The sequence below is a fragment of the Microtus oregoni genome, unplaced genomic scaffold (assembly GCF_018167655.1).
Source record: "Microtus oregoni isolate MIOR12 unplaced genomic scaffold, Mior012 000020F_ref0000438, whole genome shotgun sequence".
Lineage (NCBI taxonomy): Eukaryota > Metazoa > Chordata > Mammalia > Rodentia > Cricetidae > Microtus > Microtus oregoni.
This window is the reverse complement of record NW_024543079.1, coordinates 6475315-6502699: the sequence shown is the minus strand read 5'-3', so window position 1 is coordinate 6502699 and position 27385 is coordinate 6475315. Positions and strand designations below refer to the sequence as shown.

General features: G+C 47.5%; 1 protein-coding gene across 1 annotated transcript in view; it reads left to right on the top strand.

Moving 5' to 3' along the window:
* The first annotated feature begins 1675 nt into the window (after nucleotides 1-1675).
* Nucleotides 1676-27385, top strand: part of Hnf4a (hepatocyte nuclear factor 4 alpha) — a 63510-nt gene continuing 37800 nt past the window's right edge. The window contains exon 1 of the mRNA XM_041670187.1: nucleotides 1676-2049. Within this exon, the coding sequence (XP_041526121.1) occupies nucleotides 2001-2049 (49 nt within the window). The 5' untranslated portion in view covers nucleotides 1676-2000. The remainder of the gene's footprint in view (nucleotides 2050-27385) is intronic.

Sequence of the window (27385 nt, the reverse complement as noted above, 5' to 3'; positions counted from 1 at the left end):
TGTGAGCTAGAGGAGAGGGTGCCTGGCACTGACAAGGCTTGAAAGAATACCTCACACGCGTGAGCGTGTGTGCGCGTGCATGTGTGTGTGATGGCCCATGTTAGGGAAATAGGCAGGGGACAAACCATGAAAAGCAGTTTTAGGGCTCCATCAGGGAGTACTGAAGAGGAATATTAAATATTAAATCCCATCCCTGGAGACAGAAGCAGGCCGAGTTCGGTAAGTTCAAGGCCAGCCTGGTCCTCACAGCAAATCCTAGGTCTGCGACCTTCTCAGGGGTTTTTGTTTTGTTCCAGCATGAGTGGTTGGTTCAGTGTAGACAGGAAGAAAGCAAGATACTCAAGTCCTTCCTGGCTTCGAGCTTCCTCAGGGAAGGGACTGGGAGGGAAGCAGAGTGGCTAAAGTAACAGTAATCTTAGAGATTTAACCCGGATGAGAACTAAAATGAAGGCAGGAAGGTGCCAGTTTAGGGAGAGAACCCTGGAGGCTGAGAATGGAGAGGAGCAGTGCCCGTCAGTGACAAGTAGGTAGTGGTTTCTTGGAAATGGCTGGAGAAGTGCCCTAGAAGAAGAGGCTGAGAAAGGGTTAATCAGCTAGCTGGTTTGGGAGGTGTGGCAACCCATCATGAAGAAATTACCATAAGGAAACAGAAGAATTTAGCACAAAGAATCACCAAGAAAATGGTGGAGCTGAGGTCTCTCATTCCTCTGAGTTTCAAATTTGTCATTTGAAAAGTGTTTTAACATGAGATGATCTAGACCAGAGAATCCCAAGGCAGGCTGGGAGCTCCCACAATGAGCCAAATGAAATGAGGTGCTAGCGAAAAACAAAAACAAAGAACCAGGTAGGTGGTGGGTTGTCATGTGCGAGAGGTCTCAAACCAGACTGCAGACTTCCACAGCGGGTTGCCTATGGAGTGAGACCGGAGGCCAGCAGAAGGCTGTACACCAGCTGGTCCATCCCAGACAGCACCTACCTTTGACTATGATGTGATTAAGGTTCATCTCTTCCGTTACTCCACAAATTCCATATTGAGAAGGTGATGTCTGCTTGACCCATTTTTACATCACTGTTTAACACAGAACACGGCTCATGTAGGTACTCAGGTGACCTGTGAGATGGGTGGCAAACCAGAGCCTTGACCCCAGATCTTCTCTGCACCCAGTGTGAGACTCCAGGCAAGCAACTTCTTGAGGCAAGCCTCACTGTCCTTTATTTATTTACTTTTAGGTTTAATTTATGTGTATGGGTGTTTTACCTGCACATATGTCTGTATGCCACACGCGTGCCGGTGCCTGTAGAGACCAGAAGAGGGCATTGGGTTTCCTGGAACTGGAGTTACAGATAACCGTGAGCTGCCATGAGGATGCTGGGAATACATCCCAAGACCCTCAGGAAGATCAGCCAATGATCTGAACCACTGAGTTATCTCTCTAGCCCCCTCAAACTCCTTTATCTCAAGGTTTAATTAATCCTAGCAATGCCTATGTTCAACTCCCAGCATCCAGTCTGGTGTGCAATAAATGTAATTCTCCACCCTCCTTCCTCCCGCTACCCCTCCCTCTACTTCCCCTCGTTTTCATGCACTCGTCACTCCCATAGTCCAGAGCCATAAAACTCCACCCATCACGGACTCAACTCCCCAGGCCCCGCTCAACCCCTTCTCCCAAGTTGCAGGGCTGACGTTTCCAACATCTGGCTTCAGGTTCTCCTAACCCCAGAGTCCAGGACTGGGGCCTGAGTGGACCTCAGGTCTAGCCAGGTTGCCGTTGCCATGGCAAAAGCGACAATCCCCAGCCACAGGTTCCCTAAGTGACTGGTTACTCTTTAACGTATCCACCCACCTTGGGTGATTAGAAGAATCAATAAGATAACCGGGCGGTGGCAGCTGGCTGTGCTCACTGCCTTCCTGGTGGACCGGCTCCCGGTAGCCCCTCTGCTGCGGTGTGCGGGCTCCAGCTCCTCCATGCCCCCCAGTGTCCAACTGGGTACTCTTGGTCATGGTCAGTGTGAACGCGCCCCTCGGGGCTCCAGTGGCGAGTCCTTATGGTAAGTAAAGCCAACCTCTGGGGCTGGGAGATGAATGGACAGGGTAGGATCATGGTCAGGCTATGGAGGCTACGGGACAACCCTACATTTCTGATGGGCTCCAAGACCCTTCAGGGGTTCTTTTAGAATAACTAGAATCTCAGAAGAAGCTGGGCCTTGCTCACAAGGTCCCTTGACAAGATCATGGCCATGTGGGCAGACCTGGGAGGGGCTGCAGGAGCCTGCAGCCAGGGTTTGGTGCTTTTTGAAGAAGGCTTTTCTGAGAGCCAACACCCAGGGAAACTTTCCATAATTCTGTAGAACGCAGGGGTCCCCAGACAGAAACTTCAGTGGTGGTTGAAATCCCCTTGAAAGTGGTACTGAGCCTGACCGTGCAGCCACCTGGGGTGGAACCTTGGCAGATGAACCCCAGGGGACAATTGTTGGTTTCTCTACCCTCCCTGGGGATAAGGTCGAAATCATAATCCTGCAGAGCCCAAGAAAATTGAGTGTGATCTTGCATTGGGCATGTGAAGCTGGGGAAATGTGGTACCCACCGACTACCGAGGCTTTGGGTGACCAGCAAATGGGGATGGTGTGAATTTATAATGGAATGCGGACCCATTATTGAAGAAAAGGAATGCAGATGTGTGTGCAGACAGAAAGTCTCGGTTGCGGCAAAAACCTGCGGATATTTCTGATAGCAAAACGGATGTGGTCCTATATATGTACACATGGGTTTGTATTTGCATAGAAAATTCCGTGGGAGGACACAAAGGGAGTGGTGACAGTTTTGTTTCTGGGGAGAGAGATCCAAGAGAAGGTTTTCCTCTTGAGGCACATTCTAGATTAAATAATAATAATAATAATAATAATAATAATAAGTTGGTGTATTTTACGGAGCTAAATTACATGGGCACACATATACAGAGCTTGGCCACTGGAATGCTATGCATCTTGGCTCTGTTGCTAGCCGTAGGATGATTGTCTGAGTCCTTGAATGTCCCTGTGCCTCCACTGTTTTCTTTGACATGGAGACAAAGTTAGAGCCATGGATCCATAGGGCCACATGGAGGCAAGATGTAAAGCTCATGACATCACACAGACTCAGTAAATATTATTTAACATCATTCTTTTAAAAAATATGCATTTATTTGCCTGCTTATTATTTGTGTGTGTACATGCTTGCATCATAATGTGCCAATGGAGGCCAGCACATCCATTAGGAGTTGGTCTTCTCCTTCCATCATGTGGGTCCCAGGGATCAAACTTAGGTCATCAGCCTTGCCAGCAAGTACTTTACCCACTGAACTGTACCATCAGGCTCTTGATGTCATGCTTAGCAGAGGCTAGAAGACCAGTGACTTGTCAGGGACTGTCACTTCTGGCTTGTCTCGGATTCTTTGCTTTAACTCACTACTAAGCAGAATGCGAGGCCATGGAAGTAGCAGAAGCTTAAGAATCAATGGCTTGGGACCCATCCCACATACAATCAGTATGACCTTGGAGGAGTCACTTCCCTCTCTGAACCAGCTTCCTCTTTTGTAAATGGAGCTAATTTCACTGGATTGGAGATTACAGGGGCATAGTTGAAGAGCTAGAGTTACTTTAATTCATAGTTGTGAGATTTGGTTGAACCTATAGCCAGAGGAATTGATTCTGAAAGGGAGCAGTGTTGTAGGAGGATACTTGTTGGTTCCTGGTTGCTCAGCCCAGAAATAATCACACAGAAACCATATTATTTAAATCACCGATTGGCTCTAGCTTCTTATTGGCTAACTCTTACATCTTAATTTAATCCATCTTCATTAATCTGTGCATCACCATGAGGTCGTGGCCTACCAGCAAAGTTTCTGTGTGTCTGTGTCAGGCGGCAGTGTGTCTGTCTCAGGCAGTGGCTCCATGGCTTCTCTCTGACTCTGCCTCCTTTCTCCCAGCATTCAGTTTAGTTTTCCCACCTAGCTCTTTATGCCCTGCTCTGCTACAGGCTCAAAGCAGTTTCTTTATTAACCAATTGTATTCACAGCATACAGAGGGGAATCCCACACAGGGCAACACTCGGCTTTGCAAACTATAACTTTCCCATTAGCATTGGCTAAAGGTGAAGGAGAGGCCCACAGAGTCCTCCTAAAGGATAATGTAGTAAGAACACCACTCAACAGCATCTCTGTGTCTCCCAGGTCCATACTTCAGAAAATTTTCATTGTCCTTTCTCTTTAGATTCTTTGCAGTGTTTACCATGTGCTGGTATCCAACATAGAGTTGCCAGCATAAATAGATGGGTGGATGGATGGATGGATGGATGGATGGATGGATGGATGGATGTATGTTTGGATAAATGGATAAATAGATAAAAGGATGGATGGAGAAATGATAGATGGATGAATGGATGATGGATGGTTACATGAATAGCTATATGTGGATAGTTAGATAGGTAAATAAATGGATATATGGATAAATGGAGGATGGATGGATGGATGGATGGATGGATGGATGGAAGTGTGGTTGAATTGATGTGTGAATGGCTATATGGACAGTTGGATGGAAGGAAGGATGGATAGTTGAATTGATGGATAAGTAAGTGGATGGTTGCGTGGATAGTTGGATAGATTCATAGTTGGGTGAATGGCTATATGGACAGTTCAGTGGTTAGGTAGTTAAATAAATGGATGCTTGGATAAATGGATGATTGATGGACAGATGGTTGGGTAGATGGGTAGATGGATGGTTGAATGGCTGAATGTATGGTTTGATGACTAGACAAGTGGGTAGTTGAATGGTTATATGGTCAGATACTTGGTTGTATGGTTAGATAGTTAAGTTTATGGATGTATGGATAAGTGAATGGTTGGATAGATGGATGATTGAATGTATGTATGTGTGGATGAATAGTTGACTGAGTGTATGCATATGTCTGTATATATATAATATGTATCGATCAATATTCTTTATTATTTCATTTAATGATTGCAACAGTTATGTGAAATAAATAATATTGCTGTCTCTGAGGAAAAAAACTAAAATTCAAGATTTTTAAAAATAAATCTTATTTGAGATATGATATAATCAGCTGTTGTCAATCCTCTTGGCCAGGCCACAGATGTGATTTCTTAGGGAAAGGGGGCTCCAATGCCCAGAGTCACAGTATACATCACCCACCCCACAACAAAACAAACAATTAAAAAAAAAAAACCACCGTTGTCCCAGGATGGTGAATCATTTGCAGTAGCATGTATGTGGGGGTGGGGGTAGCCTAAAACCCCATTTTATGATAAAAAATAATAAATCCAAGTTAGCATCCCAGATCTTCCTTTTTCTTCAAGCTGCACGGTTAGCTCGCCTGAATTTTAGAGTGCTCATCTATAAAGTGAACTAGGGAAACCTGCTGGGAGGCTCTGAGAAGAGTTCTCATTCTGGTAAAAGAAAAAAAAAATACTTAGAGGAACAAAATATAACTGTCTCCAGGGGACGACCCTTATATTTAGGTTAGCTCGGCAGAGGCACTGAAGAGCTGGGCCTTGCAGACCAGTGCAGGACACAAGAGTGCTTAGACCCAGGTTGTTTCCTGGTTTGAGCCTTAGCAGGACAGTCTCTTTGGTGGGACGACAGCAGATGGACTTGGACTTCCGAATGTCCAGTCTGTCCACAGCACACTTGATTTTCCCTCACACTAGTAAGACAGTCTCTCTGATCAGATAGTTGATGTGAATTGAAGCATCCGTCCCATGACTAGACCATAAACTTGACGAGGTCAGGGACATCGGCGGTTTGTTTGGCTTTGTTATAAAGTCTCACATGATGACTGGCACAGAGAAGCATTTGTTGGATAAATCCACCAGAAAGGTTTGAACAAAGAGATCCAGAATGGTGACCCTCAGTGTCAACCAGCTCTGGGCACTTCTTGTCCTTTCTGTCAATCTCCCTGTGTTGACTTTTGTATCTTGTGTCTGTCCCAGTCTAGACCCAAAGTGGCTCTCCCAGCATTGGGTATCATGATGATCTTTCTATGCCTGAGACCAGGGGAGACTGGAAGAGTTTCCCTCAGTATACTTGGGGTTCTCCCCACCCTCCACTTTGCTGGGGTTTTTTTTCACTAATATTTTTCAATTAAAAAAATCAAGCTTCAAAAAACAAAAGGCTGAGCATGGTGGCACACACCTTTAATCCCAGCACTCGCGAGGCAGAAGCAGGTAGATCTCTATGAGTTTGAGGCCAGCCTGGTCCACAGTCTTCAGAGCGAGTTCCAGGACAGGTTCCAAAGTTACAGAGAAACCCTGTCTCGGGGGCGGGGGGGGGGGGGGGGGGGGGGGGAAGTTTCCTTAGAAATCTTTCAGCAGACTTTCCTAGATTAAGAGATTAAGAAAAATTCAAAGTCGGAAGTTCCAGGACAGGCTCCAAAGTTACAGAGAAACCCTATCTTGAAAAAAACAAAAACAAACAAACAAACAAAAAAGCTCAAAGTCAAGGTGGGAAGATGTGGGAAAGTCAAGGCTGGTTTATCCCAGCCCTGCTCCTCTGTTACAGCAGGTTTCTGGACCTCAGCACTACCAGGATGTTGGCTGGACAACTGTCGTAGAGAGCTCTCCTGCAGTTGTAGGATGCTAGGCACCATCCTTGAACTCTACTGTTCTCACCAGAGACCAATAATGTGTCTCCCCATCAGCTGTGGCCACTGAAAGACTCTAGATTCTCAACATGTGTTCCCCCAGGACATACACCGCATCCATTATATGGGATCGGGGATAACCACTGCGCAGTGTTGGCTACAGGGAGGATTGGTGTTGGCTGTAGGTGCCAGGGTCTAGCTCCTAACTGACTGTCCAGCTGTCCTGGGCATCTGTGAGGATAAGAGGCAGTGCTGTGCACATGGTGTAGTAATCTGACCCCTGGCTTTGTTTATTTTCTATCTTTGTTTCCCTTGATTATTACTTGGTCCCCTTAGTAATATATCATTCCTGTTACAGCTCTGACCTCTCCGAGGACCAGGTCTGAATTATCTGGTTCTTTTCTTCCCCCTGTATTTGCATGCTTTATACAACAGGTTTCTATAGGGCAGGGCTCTGTATAGTCTGAGAGACTAACTGAACGGATGAATCAGTGGGAAGATAGATGGATGGATGGATGGATGGATGGATGGATGGATGGATGGGTGGATGGATGGATGGGTGGGTGGATGGGTGGGTGGATGGATGCATGGATGGGTGGGTGGATGGATGGATGGATGGATGGGTGGGTGGGTGGGTGCGTGGATGGGCTGAAGTGGCCAGAATAGCAACACCTGCAAGTGCTTAGGACAGGAAAGGAGATAAGAGTCATTTAGCCACTAACAACAGGTCTCCATTAGGGTAATAGACCTGTTTCTAAGTGTCAAATGAGCCCTGAATTTTTCATGGGATAAAGGCCTCATCCTTTTGGCCAATTGCAGCAGCCTTGGGACAGAGGCCATTCTTAGAGGCACTCTGGGCAAGTGACTCTCTCACTTAAAGCTGTACAAAGGTAGGCTCCTTCCTTCATCCCTCTGACTGACACTTCCAGGATCTAGTGGGGGATCTTGGCAGGTTCTCATGATATAGCCCTAGTTGGCCTGGACTCAATATGTAGACCAGGCTGGTCTCCAACTCACTGAGATCCACTTGCCTCCTCCTCTGGAGTACTGAGGTCAAAGCTATGCACCACCACACACAGGTTAGGATTTTACTTTGTAGCCTAGGCTAGCCTAGAATTCACTCTATAAACCAGGCTGGCTTTAAGCATACAGCTGTCCTCCTGCTTCTGCCTCTTGGATCCGAGATAAGATAACAGAGTGTGCCACCATGTCCACCATGTCCAGCTTCAATGTCTTTATTACAAACTTGGACTGTTTGTAAGGATTCCGTGAGCTAATGAAGGACAAAAGGTACAAACTATAGCACATTTTGTTCCTTTGAGGATGATGGGCTGTAAGTTGAGAAGAACCCCATATGCTAGCCAACGACGGGGTCATGTCCAGTGTCTACGGATGTTCTAAGCCTTCTTTCCCAAAGCGTAGTCTTTTCCCACCAATCTCGCAACCCCTCCACACATCTTTCCGCCCTGCCTCAACATGGAAGCCTCTATGATTCAGGTTCGCAAGCCTGGCTGGACATGAGAAACTTCTCTGTTTTTAGTGTGTGTGTGTGTGTGTGTGTGTGTGTGTGTGTGCACGCATGCATGTGCTGTGCAAGTGTATGCATCTGTGCAAATGTGCATGAGTTCATGCACTTGTGTGTGCATGTATATGTATGTGCATGTATGTGCATGTATATACATGCACTTGTGTGTGTGAGTGTGTGTGTCTGTGTGAATATGTGTGTATCTGTGCAAGTGTGCATGAGTGCATGCTTGTGTGTCCCCCTATGTGTGTGTGCATGTGTGTGTGAGTGTGTGTATGCTCGCATGTGCATTCGTGTGTGTGTGTGTGTGTGTGTGTGTGTGTGTGTGTGTTGGGGGGTCCTGGTGTAACACAGAGCACTGTAGGACTCTTTGGGGTCCGTCCTCTCCTTCCAACTTGTTTGAGACCTGGTCTCTTTGGGATTCACCACTGCACACCAGACTAGCTGACCCAGGGCCTCTTGGGAGATTCCTGTCTCTGTCTCCCATTTCCAACGTGAGCATACTGGAATTACAGTTGCACACTGCTGCATATGGCTTTACATGGGTTCTAGGGATCCAAACCCCAACCCTCACAATTGAGCATCAAGGGCTTTATCCACTGAGCCATCTCCCCAACTCTACATCTGGAGAATGAGGATCTCCTGGAGTGAGTTCCAAGCATCTGTCATTTTTTATTGAGGTTTAAATGTGATGTTTGACATCCCAGTCAGCTGGGATTTGGAAGCTATTGTCTCCCTTCCTGTCATGTAGCAAAGGGGAATGCATCCCCAGAATGCGCCTTAAAGCCCACTAAACCCCTTACTTCACCATGTTCTTGTTCATTCATGTCTTCAACAACTGTCTACCGGGGCAGTGGGGTACCAGACACTGTGTTAGGCATTGGGAACACATGGGAGACAAAATATGGTTTCAGAGCTTGGCTCCGTTTGTTGGGATGGTGAACAAGCCAACAGGGACCAAGGAGAGAGCAACCTGACATGGGCAGCAAACTATGGGAACACAAGGACTCTTAGAGGAGAGGATGAGGGACCTCTTGTCTCTGGGAGAGCAGACTGATATCTTAGCTGGACCAGAAAGGTTTAGCAGGAGTCATCCAGGAGAGAGGAGAAGGAGCGAGTGCCAGCTGGGGTGACATCCTACGCAAAGGTCCAGAGCCTGGCTGCACAGGGCTGACTTTATCAGCACTTGGCAGCAATCAACTCTGTCCTTTACGCAGAGTGCCGTGGTCCTTTGCTGGCTGTTTTCAGAGGCTGGCTTATCCAGTCTCTAAAAGCCACCTGGGATACTAAAGTGCAGAAGTTGGGCCTTCTGTTTTTTCTGGCCCATGTGTCCCAGGCATGAGAATGGGCCTCCAGCCAGGAGAGAAATGTTCTCCTCGGTGACCCTTCTATGTTACACACATGATGCAGGACATATTTTGACCTCTTTGATCTTCCAAACAAGGTGTCAAGGTGGGGAGCCTTTTGTTCCTTTGTTTTTGAGACAGGTTTCACATTATAGCCCAGGCTGACCCCAAACTCTTGTCACTGCCCCAGCTTTAGTCTCTCAAGCCCTGGAACTATAGCCATGTGCCACCAAACCCAGTTTTTGCTTTTTTAGGATTCACTTGTATGTGTGTACATGTGTATGCCATGTGTGTGCAGGTGTCCCAAGAGGCAAGAAGAGGGTGTCAGATCCCGCAGAACTGGAGTTACAGGCAACTGTGAGCCATCCACCGTGGGGTGCTGGAAACCAAACTCAGTTCCCCTGAAGAACAGTACGCCTGCTAGAGCACTCAGCTAGTTGATTCAGATCCCAAAGCTAGAAGTTTGGAGACTTGAACTCACGTGCAATCCTCCTGCTCCTGAGTACTAAGCTCATAGGAGGGAGCCTCTGGTCTAAGGCTTGTTTATTTGTTAGATACATTTCAAAACAGAGTATAGTGTGTAATGCAGGCTAGCCTTGTATTGGGTAGGTAACTGAGAATAACATCTAACCTCAGATATTCTTGTCTCTCTCTCTCTCTCTAATTTAATTTAATTTAATTTTTTTATTTCGAGACAGAGTTTCTCTGTGTAACAGCGCTGACTGTCCTAGAACTTGCTTTGTAGGCCAGGCTGGCCTTGAACTCACAGAGATCTACCTGTCTCTGCCTCCTGAGTGCTGGGATTAAAGGCTTATGCTGCCACTGCCTGGTTTACCCTGCCTAGCTTTAAGACGGGTTGTTTATTCCCACCCTGTACACAGCAATAGACTCGGCATTTCTAAACAAGTTTCCTGTGCTGCTTAGAGAGAGGTTAGACTGTAGCCTCAAGTCACATCAGGGCTCTAGCTGGACGGTCAGCCCTCACATTAGCACCTAGAGGCTGTGCCGCGTAGCTGCTGTGGCTCCTGTTCCTGCCTGGGTTCAGACGGAAGTCTAGCCGTGTGTCTGGGGGCGTTCCTGAGTCGTCTGTGTGTCCTCTCCCTCTGATGCCTAGAAGCAGAAGCGTGGCTGACATCTCTTTCATGGCCGTGATAAGGGTGGAATACAGTCCACCTATAGTGGATTTTTAAAATGAATTATTAATTTTGTGGTGGTGAAGATTAAATTGAAGGCTCTAGACAAGTGCTCTACCACTGAGTCACATCCCCAGCCTGTATTGTCCCTGGAAGGGGCTATCCGTGTACCCCACAGAAAGGGACATGTGCATCTCAACCATTGGGGGTATTCCCGTAGCTATAGAGGGTGTGTGCCTTTCACATACAAGGAAGAGTGGGCCTACTGTGTACTAAGCATCTTTTTAGCTGTTACAAGAAGTGTAAGTGGAGCAAACAGAAGTGAAGGAGGGAGAGGGGACAGGTTTCAAGAGGCGACTGTCGGGAAGGGCATGTGCGCTTGTACTTGTGACCACAGCAATACTGGTCTAGTGGTATGTAATCCCAATACATGAATGTAACCCCAACACTCCAGAGGATCAGAGTCGAGTTCAAAGCCAGCCTCTGAGACATAGTGAGTTCAAGGCCAGCCTAGAATATTTGAGACTCTGTTTGAAAACAAAGACCTGTATAGTAAACCAATGAGGTCGCTTTATATACATTATTCCTAATTCTGCAAGTGACCCTATGAGGCAAGCAATGTTGTGGCTCATTTTACAGATGAGGAAATGGAGGCACAGATTCTTCAGGTCACTCAGCCAAAGTGACCAAAGGCACTTAGGGGTGACATGGTGCCAGCCCAGGCAGGTGGACCCGGGGCCTGTGCTTTTACCATGCGTAGTATATACAGTGTTGGGGACTGCGGACCACCAGACCCTGAATTTCCTGTAAACAACTTGTTTTCCTCTGCTCTGAGCAGCCTGCAGCTGCCCTGAGCATGAGACCCTGATGGCAGGGGAGTCGTTTCTGATGAGTCTGAAGCTGAAAGATCCCAAGAGCTGGGGCGTGGCCAAAGCCCTAAATAAGCTACCCCTGAGCACAATAAAGGGGGCATTCTTGTATCAAGGATGACCCATGTCCCCTTGTCTCTGTCTGTGTGCATATGTGTTTAACTCTCCAGCCCCTTTCCCGGCTTGCGTGTCCCATAGTTCAGGCTCCACACTACAGGTGTAGTACGGTAATACACATAGTAGCTCAGAAGGTGGTATAGTACAGTGTATACAGTATTTATATACAGCATGTACAGTATGTACAGTATATAGTGTGCATAGTATGTACAGTATGCACAGCGTATACAGTATATGCAGCATGCACAGATATGCAGTATGCACAACATATACAGTATATTCAATATACGCCATAAATAAGCATACACAGTATATCAGTATGCACAACATATATGGTATATACAGTATACACAGCATACACAGTATATGCAGTATGCACAGCATATGCAGTATGCACAACATATACAGTATATTCAATATACGCCATAAATAAGCATACACAGTATATCAGTATGCACAACATATATGGTATATACAGTATACACAGCATACACAGTATATGCAGTATGCACAGCATATGCAGTATGCACAACATATACAGTATATTCAATATCCACCGTATATACAGTATACACAGCATACAGAGTATATACAGTATACACAGCATACACAGTATATGCAGTATGCACAACATATGCAGTATGCACAGCATATACAGTTTATGCAGTATACACAGCATACACAGTATATGCAGTATGCACAGCATATGCAGTATGCACAACATATACGGTATATTCAATATCCACCGTATATACGGTATACACAGCATACACAGTATATACAGTGTGCACAGCATATACAGTATATGCAGTATGCACAACATATGCAGTATGCACAGTATATGCAGCATGCACAGCACATACAGTATATGCAGCATGCACAGATATGCAGTATGCACAACATATACAGTATATATAGCACAATATGCTCTGAATCAAGGCTGGTGATCAAAAGGTTTAAAGCCACAGGACAGAATGTTCAAGGGTTCATGACCACACTTCCAAGTAGCACAACTTTCATCATGTCCCACAGAGAACAGGGCTGGCCATGTCAGGACATAGACAAACACTTCCAAACCTTTCTGAATTTGTTTTACGTTGAATTAGGAAAATTTATAATGGCGTATTGAGGTGTTACTAGAAAAGCTCTAAAACAAACAAACAAAAAAAGGGCCATATTCTTTTTTTAAAAAGTTAACGTGTACTTTCAAAGAAAAAAATAGCAAGTAAGTGTTTGCATGTAAAGAAAGTACAGCCAGCTGGGCGGTGGTGGCGCACACCTTTAATCCCAGCACTTGGGAGGCAGAGGCAGGCGGATCTCTGTAAGTTCGTGGCCAACCTGGTCTACAGAGCGAGTCCCAGGACAGCCCGAGCTACACAGAGAAACCCTGCTCGACAAACCAAAGAGAAAGTACAGCCAATAGGAATGAAGAGCTGTGGGGAGGACACCGGAAGCGGGAGGCTGGGGCCGACTCTGGAGTCAGGGGGCTGCATCCCTGTCCCACCCAATCATTTCTAACTGCTTCCTTATCTCACGCCTCCTGCAGAACTCCCTACTGTTCAAAGCACTTTGTAAAACTCAGCTCCTTTGCTTCTCCTCACCACCCAGTGAGGGAGGTGCTGCAATGATGTTATTTCTCAGGCAAGACAGCAAGGTTCGGAGAGGTTAAATAATCCACCCCAAATCACACAGCCCCTGAATGATGGAACTTGAACCCCACCCAATATGTATGAAAGAGAATGGAGCTATCTGGTTTAACAAACAAACCCGGAGAACATTCCTCCTTTGCACAGTTTTCCAGAGGACACCCCGCCCCCGCCCCATTTCTTAGTTCTTGGAAAATGCCTCTATTTTTTTTTTAACCCATCACCTCTCTTTTTTTATCACCCTTTATCACTCCTGGTTCAGAGAAGGGGGTGAACAGTGCCAGTTCTGCTCCCCATTCTGGTAACCCTGCTGACAGAGGGAATGCTGGGGTTCCCCAGCTTCTTCTGTGACCTGCAGAAGTGTTCTGTGTAGAGAGTATCAGTTTTATATGTGTTGCTGGAGGGAGCACACAGAAGGCCTTGGCGGCCGTTGACAACAGCTCTGGATAACAACAGCCCCAGCCATGAGCTCCTTCAGTTGAAGACAATGAGATTGCAGCTGCACGTGGTACCACATCTGTAATCCCAACTCCTGGGATGGTGAGGCAGGAAGATGATGAATGTGTGGTTAGCCTGGGTGACAGGGAAACCCCAATTCAAAGCAACGACAAAAACTCCAAACAAATAAAAAAGATCACCACGAAAGGTGGTGGCTCTCCACGAGGGAGGAGAGGTGGAGTCCCTTGCTCTGAGGGCACCTGCAGTGTGGTGAAGAAGAGGGACAAACAGCTCATATGAGAGCCAATCCAAATTACAAGAAGAAATCAGCTCTGGAAAGCTGAGGAAGGAGGTCCTTTGGCAGAAGAAGCAGCACGCACGAAGAGCCTGAGGAAGGGATGAGTCTAGCGCTAGGGGCGAAGGTTGGGAAGGGTGAGGGTTGAGTGTTGATAAGAAGGCCAGTGTAGTGGGAAAGAGGTTAGCACCAGGGGCAAAGAAAGCAGACCCTCAGACAAGCTCAGATCTTGCATGGTCTTTATGGCCACAGCGAAGAGCCGGGATTTATTATCCACAGAACACCAAGCTCCAGAGCAGTGGTTCTTAACCTGTGGGCCTTGACCCCTTTGGGGTGGAAGAACCTTTTCACAGGGGTCGCCTGAGACTATCTGAAAACACAGATATTGATGTTATGATTAATAATGATATCAAAATCACAGTTTATAAGGCAGCACCAAAATAATGCTTCTGGTTGGTGGGTCACCACAACACAGTGACGGCATTGGGATGGTTGAGACCCACTGCCTGGAGTACCCAGCAGGAACCTGTTGGCACAGTGATGCCCTAAGCCTCTCCAATGCTGCCCTAACCCCCCACAGCCTTCTGACATCTGTTCCAATTCCCTTCCTCCTTTTCTTCACTCTTTAAATTTTTTATTCTTAATTTCTTTAGGAGCAGCATCTCAAGTAGCCCAGGCTAGCCTTCAGTTTGCTATGATGGCTGCAGCTGGTTTTGAACTCTGATCCGCCAACTTCCTTCCACTTTCCAAGCATAGGATTCTAGACTTCCACAACCAAGTCTAGCTCTTCTTCTTTACCCCCAAGACAGTCTCGTAGAGCCCAGGGAGGTCTTAAAATTCACATCCTCCACTCTCAGCTAGAATTCCAGGCCTGCTCCACCCTTCTGGCCTTGTGTTTGTGTCCAGATGTTGGTGAAGTTTGCAACAGCGTGGACAGCACTCAGTAGGTGCTCCACAGATATTTTCAGACTGTGCAAACAGATGAGGACAGTATCGTCCGCGTATGGAGCAAATGGCTAGGTTTGTGGTGTGGGAAGGAAGCCACAGCCCCTGCCTGGGCCCTGCCCTAGGTAAACATACCTCCCTCTTCCCAGACGGCCGCTGTTTGACAAATGTCTGTTGTTGGATAGGCCAAGGCTGGCCACAGCACTGCCAAGGCCCCAGGATTCTCCAAGACAGGCAGCAGAGGCAGCCACACTTCAGGGAGGACCTGGGAGGACCCCTCCTCCCCCAGAGTTTTTTGAACAGTCCTGAGAAAGGCCCAGAAGATAGAGAGACTCTGGGAGCAGGCCTAGGGAGACAGAGCCCAAGGAACTGGGACTGTGGGGTTTAGCTGCGGGCACAGGAGGAACCAGGAAACAGTCCTGGGCCTGGACCCTACTGTCTGCCTTGTCCGAGGTTTGATTTTCTCATCTGTATAGTGAAGGGCCGTGTTTGGATTTGTCTATTTGACACAGGTCTCACTCTGTAGCCCAGGCTGGTTTGGTGGCCTTTAACTCATGGCAATCCTCCTGTCTGAGCTTCCTAACTTCTGGGATATGGGTGTTCATGTAAGACAGAGTCTCGTGTAACCCAGGCTGCTTCTGAACATACTATGTAGACAAGAACAACCTTGTACTTCGTCCTTCTGTGCCTCTACCTCCCTAGAGCTGGGATCACAGGTTGGGGTCCAGTACACCTGACCTCAGCTTCCATTTTTTTCTAAGAAGGTGGAAGGTCGGGCTGGGCAGATGGCTCAGTGGTTAAGACCACTTCTTGCTTTTCCAGAGGACCTGAGTTCAGTTCCCAGAATCCATGTTGGATGTGTCACTGTCGTCTTCAATTCCAACTCTAGGGGGGATCTGATGCCTCTGGTCTTCACAGAAACACACACACACACACACACACACACACACACACACACACACTTAAAAATAAAAAAAAATTAACTAAGGGATGAGGAATAACATTAATGCTGTCTCCTCCTGTTCTCCCTCCCTTCCTCTCTCCTTTCCTATCTTTCTCCTTTCTTCCCTTCCTTCTTTCCTTCCTATTAAGATTGCACTCCCAGATAGTTAGGGCATGCTAGCCGGGGCCAGGCCACAAGTCAGTGTCAGAACCCAGTCTAGAATGATGAGCATTGAGGTCACCTCTCATCTGGCCTTTACCATGAGATGTCACAGGAATGACTCTGTTGTCAGGCGTGTGAAAAATGTCCCATTGTAGAAGCACAGATTTCAGGACCAGAGAACTCAGAGCCCTTCACACAGAGCCAGGTGTTGGGCAAGCAGTGTGTAGAACCCCAAGTGAGTTTGTTCCCTCCCACTGAGCTCCTATCAAGCCAGCACAGCTCTCTCTCCCGCTGGCTTTTCCTAGAAGTGCCATCTCTTAGATGTATTTCCACACACCTGCAACCTGGTTTCTAGATATATCACTTTAGTTTTCTTGCTTGTTTCATTTCTTTGATGGCTTGTTTTTGTTTGAGACAGGGTCCCAAATAACCCAGGGTGGCCTTGAACTCACTGTGTAGCAAAGGATAACCTTTAACCTCTGATCCGTCTGCCCCCACCTTCCAGTGTTAGCACCTGTGCTAAATACAGGTGTATGCTACTGTTAGCAAAGGCCATGGTCTGGGCCTGCTCTTGCCAGGCTCTTGGTCTTTTATCCAAAGAACTGAAAATCAAGGACCACACAGATGTGCAGAAGCAAAGCAATACTGCAGGTTATCCAGGGAGACATTGTCGTGATTGACAGGGGGCTACACAAGTGAGAACACTCAAGAGCCCTGATTGTTGTCCCAGGCTTCCTTTATGGGGTTCAAGAGAAGGAGGAGCCACTTACTAGGAGGTACGCTTGGGTGGTTCTCTATTAATTAGACTATATAATCATTCTCTGCTTTGCATGTCCCTTCTCATAATGCACCTGTTTCTAGTCATCTGCCCACCCAATTATGCAGAAACATGAGATGGTAGAGGATTCTCCGTAAGATATTACTAGAGGACAGTGTTTTGCCTTTCTGTCATGCACCCAAAGCCACTTTAGATCAGATCAGCCCTTCTGTCCTTCACACTCAGGTGTGCTGGAAAAACACTTGTACAGAAACTGCCTAAATCTGAGTGTTACCAGGGGTGGGGGATTCTTCACACCTGGGTGTGCTGGAAACACACTTGTACAGACCTGTCTAAATCTGAATGTCATCAGGGGTGGGGAATCCTTCACACTCGGGTGTGCTGGAAACACACTTGTACAGACCTGTCTAAATCTGAATGTCATCAGGGGTGGGGAATCCTTCACACTCGGGTGTGCTGGAAACACACTTGTACAGACCTGTCTAAATCTGAATGTCACATATACAGAGTGAAGAGTACATGTAGCCCTATGCAGTGGGAGCCCACGGGTGTTCAAAGGCTGCAAGATGCATTACTTACAGAAGAGCGCATGTGCATAGTGGGTACAGGAGAAGGAACCAGACCACCAAGTGTGTTATTGCAGGAAGGGGTATGCACAACTCCAAACTTGGGGGCCCAAGTCAAGCTATTTCCTTTGCTCACCTGCCTAACCACCATCCCTGGGGGATGGAATGCTGAGAATGGAACCCATGGCCTAGGCAAACGCTCCACTAACTGAGCTACACTCCCAGCCCAATTTTCTAGACATTCTAAACAGTAGGGCTTTAAAAATTAAGTTAACAATGATTTCACACTCCTTTAACACCAGCTGTTGGGAGACTGCTACAGGAGAACCAGGAATTCAAGGCCATCCTTGGGTGTGGAATGAGTCTGAGGCTAGCCTGGGCTACGTGCGACCCTGTCCCAATCAAGAAGATATATTACTGAACTGTATGTTGCTGATACACAGGAACACATTAGGTGAACCATCCCCTAGGTCCCTAAGTCTCTCTCTTTTCTTAAGTAGAAAACATCTCAAATATAGAAAAATACCTAGAAGGGTTTTTGTTTTTGTTTTTTTGTGAACAAGGACAGATCCACCTTTCACTATTACCAGATCCTTCCATGTGGTCATATGTGCTTTGAGTTTAGTTGTCCTTGTTTTATTATTTTATTGACTTATTATTAGTAGTGGTGTGTGTGTGTGTGTGTGTGTGTGTGTGTGTGTGTAGGCATGCATGTGCCACAATGCATACATGGATGTCTTGAAGTAACTTCCAGGAGTTGATTATCTTCTTCCTCTACCATTGGCTCCTGGGTTTCAGGCATGTGTAGTGGTTTTAGCTGCTGGGTTACCTCACTGGGCATTAATTATCTATTAATGTTGGTTATAATCTAGTCCCATGGATCCGAGACTGTATCCTGACCTTTGTGGGCATCTCATGATGGATAGACATATATGTAGACAAAACATACACATGAAATAGTAAGTTTCCAGGGACTAGAGAGACGACTCAGCAGTTGAGAGCGCTTGCTGCACTTCAGAGAATCGGGGCTCAGTTCTTAGGGCTTCTTCTGACCTCCCTGAACGCCAAGCACACATGAGGTATACACACATGTGTACACAAAACACATAAAATAAAAACGTAAAAGCCTAAGTAAAGCACATTGATTGACTGATTGATTTTTGTGTGCATAGAGAGAGACACATGCATGCCAAGGTGCATGGGCAGCTCAGAGGACACTTTGTGGGTATTGATCCTCTCCTTCTACCATATGAGTACCGGGGACTGAACTCAGGCGGTCAGGCCTGGCAGCAAGCACTTTTACCCCCTGAGCTATCTTGCCACTTGCTGCTATCACTGATGTTTTGTTTTGTCTGTCTGTCTGTGTGAGACAAGTCTCCCTAGACAACCCAGGTGGGCTCGAACTTGCATCACCTCCCAAGTGCTGGGATGTGAGCTACCGTGTCCATCTTGAGAGCTGTTGTTCCTGTGGCCCACAGCTCTGAAGTGAGAAGTGTGTGGTGTGGGCACTTCCTGGAAACTTTCATGGTGTCTTATCTTCATGATGTCATCAAATGCTAACTAACTCTCAGAGGCCCTTCCTCCAAAATATCATTAGCATAGGTATTTGGCGGTTAGATTTCCGATATCTGGACGCCTAGGGACCCTTTCACGCCCCTTGCTGATGTCATTACACTTTTGTCACGTGGATGAACACTTGGTCCAACCTTAGACGTAGTTCAGGTTATCCATTATTGACGGGTTTTCAGGGCCATAATTTTTTCCTTTCATTTTCAATATGCAGAGCTGTCTGTCTTAGTTAGGTTTCTACTACGGTAAGAGAACACTGTGAGCAAAGCGACTCGGGGAGGAAAGGGTTTATTTCATCTTATAATTCACAGATCACACCCCATCACCGAGGGAAGTCAGGGCAGGAACCAAAGGCAGGAACCTGGAGGCAGGAACCAAAGCAGAGGTCATGGAGGGGTGCTGCTTACTGGCTTACTCCTCATGGCCTGCTCAGACTGCTTCTTCTTATACCATTCAGGCAACTGCTCAGGGTTGGTACCACCCACAGTGAGCTGGACTTGCCCACATCAATCCTTAATCAAAGCACTACCCATAAATTTTTCTACAAGCCAACCTTACAGAGGCATTTTCTCAGTTAAGATTCCTTCTTCCCAGACATGTCTAGGTTTGTGCCAAGTGGACGAAAAACAACCAGCACACTGTCCTAGGCTGGGTAACCATATTTAAAACATTCTTGACGAGGGTAAATGAGATTGGACGTGGAAGTACTTGTTTGCTGGTGGCAGGAGAACCTGGAGTGCATTCATTAATGAGTCAGGGTTCTCTAGCAGAGCAGAGCTGATAGGAGAAAATAAATGTGTAATTGAATTAGATCAGTTGACACTGAAATAATACCGCATGAGAGGCTGAGGCTCTGGGAGGTGCCTTGTCCTGGAAGTGGGGTGTGTCAGCAGTTGGGGTGCTTCCACGGTGGCTGTCTCACACTAAAGAGGTGCAGCATCCAGAAGTTGCTCAGTTCCTGAGGCTGGGAGCCTCAGCAGTCCCAGTTGAGTGCCAACCCCTAGAGGGTTCCTTCGTCACGTGGATATGCGGAAATGCTGATCCTAACGTTTGTGGAGGGCTCAGCTTCAACAACAGGGAAGGTTAACTCAGCAAGAGGAAGGCTAAGAGAGCCAGGGGCCAAGTTAGCAAAGGCTCTTTCTTCTGCCATGCCCTTTTTATCTAGGATGCTACCAGAAAGTGGATCTTCCCACATCCCTTAAGGGTATAAGACAATTCCTCAAGTGAGCGACTTTGAAACCTAATCACACAAAACTCAAAGTCACCCTCATCCATATAGCCAGTGTGATGATAGCCTGGGCTACAGGCGACCATATAAAATCAAAATCAATCAATAACATACGAGTCTGAAGCCAGGTGGTAGCGGTGCACACCTCTAATCCCAGCACTTGGGAGACAGAGGCAGATGGATCTCTGTGAGTTCGAGGCCAGCCTGGTCTACAAAGTGAGTTCCTGAATTCCAGGACAGCCTGGGATGTTACACAGAGAAATCCTGTTTCAAAAAACAAAAACAAACAAAATACACACACACACACACACACACACACACACACACGTCTAGTTCAGCTAGCATACATGAAGCCCTAGACTTGATCCCCCATACCACATAAGAATCCACTTGTGCCGGGCAGTGTGGCACATTCAGCACTCAGGAAGCAGAGGCAGGCAGATCTCTGTAAGTTCAAGGCCTGCCTGGTCTACAAGAGCTAGTTCCAGGACAGGCTTCAAACCTACAGAGAAGCCCTGTCTCAAAAAAACAAACAAACAAACAAACAAACAAACAAAAAACTACTTGTAGGTGTAGGAGCTGGAGAGATGGATCACTGATTAAGAGTGCTGATCACCCTTCCAGAGGACCCAAGTTCAATTCCCAGCACCCACACAGCAGTCAACTACTGTCTGTAATTCCAAGACCCGACACCTCACACAACCACACATGTAGGCAAAACACCAATGCACACAAAATAAATAATAACAATAGAATCTACTTGTAAACTCAGGAGATGGAAGCAGGAAAATGAGGAGCCCGAGGTTATCCTTGCCTACTCAGAGAGCTAGAGACCCCGTCTCAAAAGACAAACAAGAGGAAGAGCTTCAGAGGTCTCACTTCCCTGTAAGGACATGTTTGAAGTCAAACTGGTTGATGGAGGACAGAGAGGCATTTTCTTCAGGACAGTGTACCCTGGTGAGGTGCTCACACTTCTGTAAACAGCCCTAATGACCTCTGGGGATCTCACATGCACACACAGGGTATGAAAGCGGAAAGGGGGGCTAGTTAAGAAGACAGGAAGGATGAGTGGGAAGAGGAGTGGGGCAGGAAGTGTGATGGAGGCGGAGTGATTATGACCAAACTCTAAGGGATGTTTGAGTAACGCCACACTGCTTCCCACAGAGGCTACACTAGTTTATATTCTCAACAGTAGAGCACAGGAATTTCCATGTCTCTAACACCTCACAAGCCAGGTAGGCCGGAACTCACTATGTAGACTAAGCTGGCCTCAAACTCATAGAGATCCCTGGCCTCTGCCTCCTGATTGCTGGGATTAAAGGTGTGTGCCATCTATGCCTGGCTTGGGTTGGGTTTTGAGGCAGAGTATAGGTATGTAACCCAGGCTGGTAGTGAACTTGAGATCCTCCTGCCTCTTCCTATGAGTTCTGGGATTGTAGGCTTGCACCAGTACACCTGACTTTCTTACTGTTGGTGGGAGTTTTTGGCTCATTTTTGTTTTTATTTTATTGTTTTTGGAGAAAGGATTTCTCTGTAACTTTGGGGCCTGTCCTGGAACTCACTCTGTAGACCAGGCTGGCCTCAAACTCACAGAGCTCCACCTGTCTCTGCCTCCTGAGTGCTGGGATTAAAGGCTTGTGTCACTACCGCGCGGCTACTATTGGTGGCTTTTGTTTGCTTTTCTCCAATGCCCAGTGATGCTAGTCTTTTCATGGTTGCATTGGTCATTGGATCATTTCTCTGAAGTGTCTGTTCAAGTCCTCGGGTGAAGGTGTCTGTTTTCTGATGTCAGGCTATTGTATTCTTACCAGCGGCTCAATGATTTACGGTGGGTTGCCTTTCCACTCTGTTGATAGTGTCCTTTTGATGTGGGTTCTTTGAGAGCAATGGAACTTTTCTTGGCTCTTAGTAAACTTAGCCCAGGGATCTAGAGTGCTGGATGATCACAGTCATCAAAGCCGTCCTGAGCCAGTGGCTTCTGGGTTCATTGTCTCCGAAGAATAAGAAATGCAGAGCAGGAGAGAGTAGAACGAACACATATCTATTAAGAAAAGTGAAAAGGACTCCCAGAGGGAAGAAGCCCCCCCCCCGCCCCCGTCACCTCACCCTGTGGTCTTTCATGGGTCCTATGGTGGGAACTAAAGGCAGACTGAGGTCACTTTCAGTATATCATGGCCTGGAACTGTGAGGAGTCCACATGTCCTACACAGCTCTCTGAACCCCACTAGAGAACTTCCCGTGTTCCAGAATGACCTTGAACCCCTGATTTTTCTGCCTCCACCTTTTGAGTGCTGGCACCACCCTGTCCAGCTTATCAACCTCATTCTTTTACACATGGGGACCCCACGTGTCTGCACTGTTTTTGAGTTCAGTCGTATTTCATTTGAGATATTTGACCACTGGAGAAGCAGCTCTGACCAGCTTCCGGGATCCACAACCCATGTTCCCTGACATCATGGTTCCCGGACTTGCCTCTGAGAACCTCTCACCCCAGTGACAAGAAGCTAGCATCTGGGTCCATCAGCATTGTCCCTGGTAGGACAGTCACATTGGCCCAAGTTTTTCTCCCGTCTTTTGATTCTGGTTTGCTCCCTGGGATCATAGGAACCAGAGAATTCTTATTTCCCAGGAAAGTCTTTGTTTCTTCAGTGCCAGAATAAGACCCAGGAATTTGCACATGCTGGGTAAGCAGTCTAGGGATCCATTTTGAACCCAAGCATAGCTGCACACTGGGCACCTGCGTGCCAGGTGTGTGAGGCTTATCACAGTCACCCCACAAAGCTCTCTATAAAGAGGCGCTATTGTTGAGTCCTATCTTGTAGGTGAAGCAAATAAGATCTGAAGAGCTTGTAACTTGCCCAGGATCAGATAGTTCAAAGGCCACAGCCACAGCCCTTAGCAGAACTGCCTCTCTGCTGCTCCCTAGCGTCCGGCCCACTCCTCTCCACACCTTCAGTCATTCCCCAAAGGGCACCCTATCCTGTCATAAGTGTTCCTCTGAAAATCCCGTGTCCATTTTTGGTCATTTCAGGACAGTGTGCAGAGGGCATTGGCTCTTCCAACCTGAGCACCGCATTCTCATGAGTGACACAGGACACTGTAGAACTGGAGTCGCTGTCTCCAAATACAACCAAGGGCTCTGTTATGTCTGTCACCTACCACTGAGTGAGCCATTCCCATCCACAGCATCCCTGGGATTTATTTTTAACCAACGAAGAGGAATTTTTCCCCCATCCTCTATGGTGTTTACACTGATTCAAAGACATTTGGGTCATTGTGTTTTGTTTCTTTATTTTAAGACAAAGCATGTAGCCCGTGCCTGCCTCCCACTGCAGCTCAGGCTGACTTTGAACTCCCGATTCTCTTGCCGCAGCCACCCTGGTGCTGGAGTCACCGAAGTGTGCCACTGGGGCCAGATGGAGCTCGGATCTTCAGCCTTCTTTGTTTCGCAGCTGACATCTTTGCAGCACTCGCGGTGTGCCAGGCACGGCTCCAGCCCTTTGCCCACATCAGTGCCAATGACCCCACGGTAGCCCAGGAGGCTGCAGGTTGCCAGCGATATCCACAAGCGAGGAAACAGACCCGGGGCTGGGGTCCAGTGCAGTGGTAGAGTGCTTACATTCAAGGCCAGGAAGTCAAGGGTCAGAATCTGTTTATCCAGCCCTGACATGGCTCTGGTGCCACACTTTCTAACCATCTCCACTGGGTGGTAGGGGACCCTTGCTTTTTAACAGAGAGGGGACAGACCAGGGACACAGAGGCAAACTATTTCAAATCAGGAGGTAACAAAATGGCTTATTTTGTTATGATTGTTTCCCATTGCTTTCTAATTAGGGGATGATATTTCACTTGATGGAAATAAGATTTCTTTTGAAAATAAATCTAGGGCTGGAGATGTAGCCCAATCAGTGGGGTGTTCGCCGAGCAAGTGTGAGCACCCCATCTCCAGCGATGCATAAAAACTGGCTTAGTGTCACATTCCTGCAGTTCCAGCCCTAGGAAAGTGGAACCAGCTCATTCTCAGCTACCTAGCAAGTTTGAGGCCAGCTTGGGCTCCGTGAGACCCTGCCTCAAAAAGTTCTTTAAAAAAAAAAAAAGTTATACCATAAAACTCAGTAAAAAGACGTGATCTCGTGCAAGAAAATGTGTGTGTAGGTAGCATTTGAAATGGTTTTCAGATGACAGAAGCAATTCTGGTCTTGGGGAAATCTGTAATACCTTTAGGAAGTTTGTCCCAACTGATCAGGAACGGCTAGTCTGTGACCAAAAGGCCCATGCCTAGCTCTGCTTAGCTGGTTTCTAGCTCTCTTACAGTGCATTTCCCTCCATGGTCAGAAGGGGGCGCTCCTGACCACGATTACTCAATACCCACCCTGTTGAAGCCCACTAGTCTCAAAGCTTCGGACTGGGGCCGGCACTACTTGTTTCTCCTCACATCTCGCTGGCAAGTATCACAGTCACGGCCTACTTCAGAGAACAGAAGTCTGAAGCTACCTCCTGCCTGGAAAGAGCGTAGACCAATGTGAACAGACCAGGGTAGACTAGTCCAGCCCCCTTCAATTAGCCTGTCCTTACTCACTGATGTCCTGCACCTGGCCTTCGAGCCCCTAGGGACCAGAGAAGGTGAGCTTGGCAGCCCTTCTATAAACAGATACTTCATGCCTATTGGTGAGGGTGCTGTCCCTTCACAAACTGGCCAGTCTTTATCTAGTTTCTGGAGCGAGCTGGGCTGCGGCTAGGCTGTGGCACTGTTCTGTTTTGAAAGGACAGAAGAGCAGGCAGCTGGAAAGGGGAGGGAGGCAAGGGGAGACCCACAGCTGAAAGCCTCATGGGGTGCAAGGCTTCAGTCCTCAGGAGACCCTGGAGGAGCATTTGAAGGGATTGAATTCAGGTCATCCAGCCAAGAGGCAAGCACCTTTACCCGAGGAGCTCATTGTAAGCATGCTCATCGATTCCTCCTCAGAGAACTCTGTCAAACAAATCTCTATTAGCTGCTTTTTCTTGGTCTCATTTGGAGCTGTTGAAGGTTTGGGGTGTACTATGAGGGAAGCAGTCAGAGGGCATCTCCACAGCAGGGGCTGGAGAAGAGGGAATAGATTGTCAACAAGTAACTGAACACACGGGCCGTGTCAAGTTGACATGGTAGGAAGACATAATAGAGAATAAAGGTTGAGGAAGGCACAGAACTCATACAAAGCGTGGGAAAGGGACTAGTCCAGGGCTGAAGATCTACTCCCTCTCCAGGGCATGAAAGGAGATGCGCAAAGGCCCCAGACACAAAGGAAAACAGACGGAGGAGTGACAGGAGGTTGGAGACGTGGGACACGGTAGTAAAGACGTGGGATGGGAGCTCTGTGAGCTGCATGAACGGCACTGTGGAGGCTTAAAGAGGGGAGAGATCGGGGGGGGGGGGGGGTAAGGTATGTTTGCGCATGCGCACCCTCAGGTTCGGGTAAAGAGTAGGTGGCACCGGAGCCAGAGTGGGCAAGGAAGAGCTGTGTAAAGACTTCTGCTGGCTTCCAGAAAACAAGGCGATTGTGCCAAAGCTGGCTGTAGTGGAGCAAAAAAAAACAAAAACAAAAAACGAAAATTCTAGCTACCATGGAGGTGGTGTGGACTGGGGTTTTTGATGACGACTCTGGAGGGACAGGACGGTGGGGGGTTAGGTACGACAGCTCCTTGTGAGGATGAGGGTGCTAAGAACCTAGGGATGGAGCAGGCCGTCCTGTCGCACAAAGCTTCCAGCGTGTTTAATATGATCCTCGTTAATAACTAGATGTGATTTTCATTCATATCTTCTGCTAACTTAATTTTAGAGTACACAGGTGTGGTGTATACGTATGTTTGTGTGAGTTGATTTGTACCGTGTGTGCAGGAGCCATGGAGGCCAAAAGGGTATCGGAGACCGTGGAAACGGAGGTACAGAAGGCTCTGAGCTGCCACATCGGTGCGAGGGTCCTCTCCAAAGACAGGAAGCACTCCTAAAAGCATTGCGCCATCTCTCCAGCCTCCATGTTAACTTTTGTGATGGGGGAGTGGCATCTAATGTTATGAATGCCATTATAAGTGAGGGTGAATGCAAATGAAGGCCTGGGGACTTCCTCAAAGGTGCCCGCACCATGGCACCAGGGGTAGGAAACCGAACGTGGGAAGTTGGAAATGCAGAACAAAAGACCTTGGGGATCAGGGATTTTTTTTTGTTGTTGTTGTTGTTTGTTTTTGTTTTTACCTTGCATTCTGATTGGTACAGTGGCTTGGATTGCACTGAGGCCCACTAGGAGGAGCTCTGGAAGGCTAAACAGCGGTGCTGGGCACAGATTTGCAGACCTGGTTCCAGCTACCCAGCGCCCTGCTGCAATGGGGGAGAGAGATGGGCCAGAAGAGGGTGTCGGGACGCTGAGCTCTGTTAGGTGGCCACGCTTCTCTGCGCAGCTCCTTTGGCCCCTTTCCTCTGGCTCTCAGCCTCGCCAAGAACATTGGCTGACCCGGGAGTCGGGGTGGGAGGGTGGGACCGTGGGTTTGCGGAGGATTGCGAAAGAGATCCAAGGTGCAGAACTGCAGACTGGCGAGTGACTCAGCAGCCAGCAGCCAGCCCCCTGCCTATCTGTCCTTCCTGAGCAGTGGTTCTCAACCTTCCTAATGCTGCGACCCTTTAATACACTTCCTCGGGTTGTAATGACCCCCCCCATAAAACTATTTTCGTTGTTACTTAATTGTAAATTTTTGCTACTGTTATGAATTGTAATGTAAAATATCTGTCTTAGGCGGGTCTTTCGACTCCCAGAGGAGTCACGACCCAAAGATTGAGAACCACTGCTCCTGGATCACGGCTTTAAGTTTTCCTAATTCCTCACTGGGATGTAAGATGTCTCCTCACAGGAGAGGGCTGCTAGCTCAGCTCCCCTCTCCAAGGCAAGGGTCACCTGACCACCAGGTGCTGTCAAGGCTCTCAGCTTCCTTGTTCTCGGCCATGGCTCACTATTTAAAATTCACTTCCTTTTTTAGCTACTTCCTTTACTACCTGTTCCCACCCCACCTTCCCACCAAGATACAAGTAGGCCAGGCGGAGCATGGAGTGGCTGGACACAGTCCTGGGTTCTCAGCTCCATTTGGACTTGAGATAAGCCACATCCTTCCTTAAACTTTAAATCATATTTTTATGTTTATTTGTGGTGTATGTGAGAGTGAGCA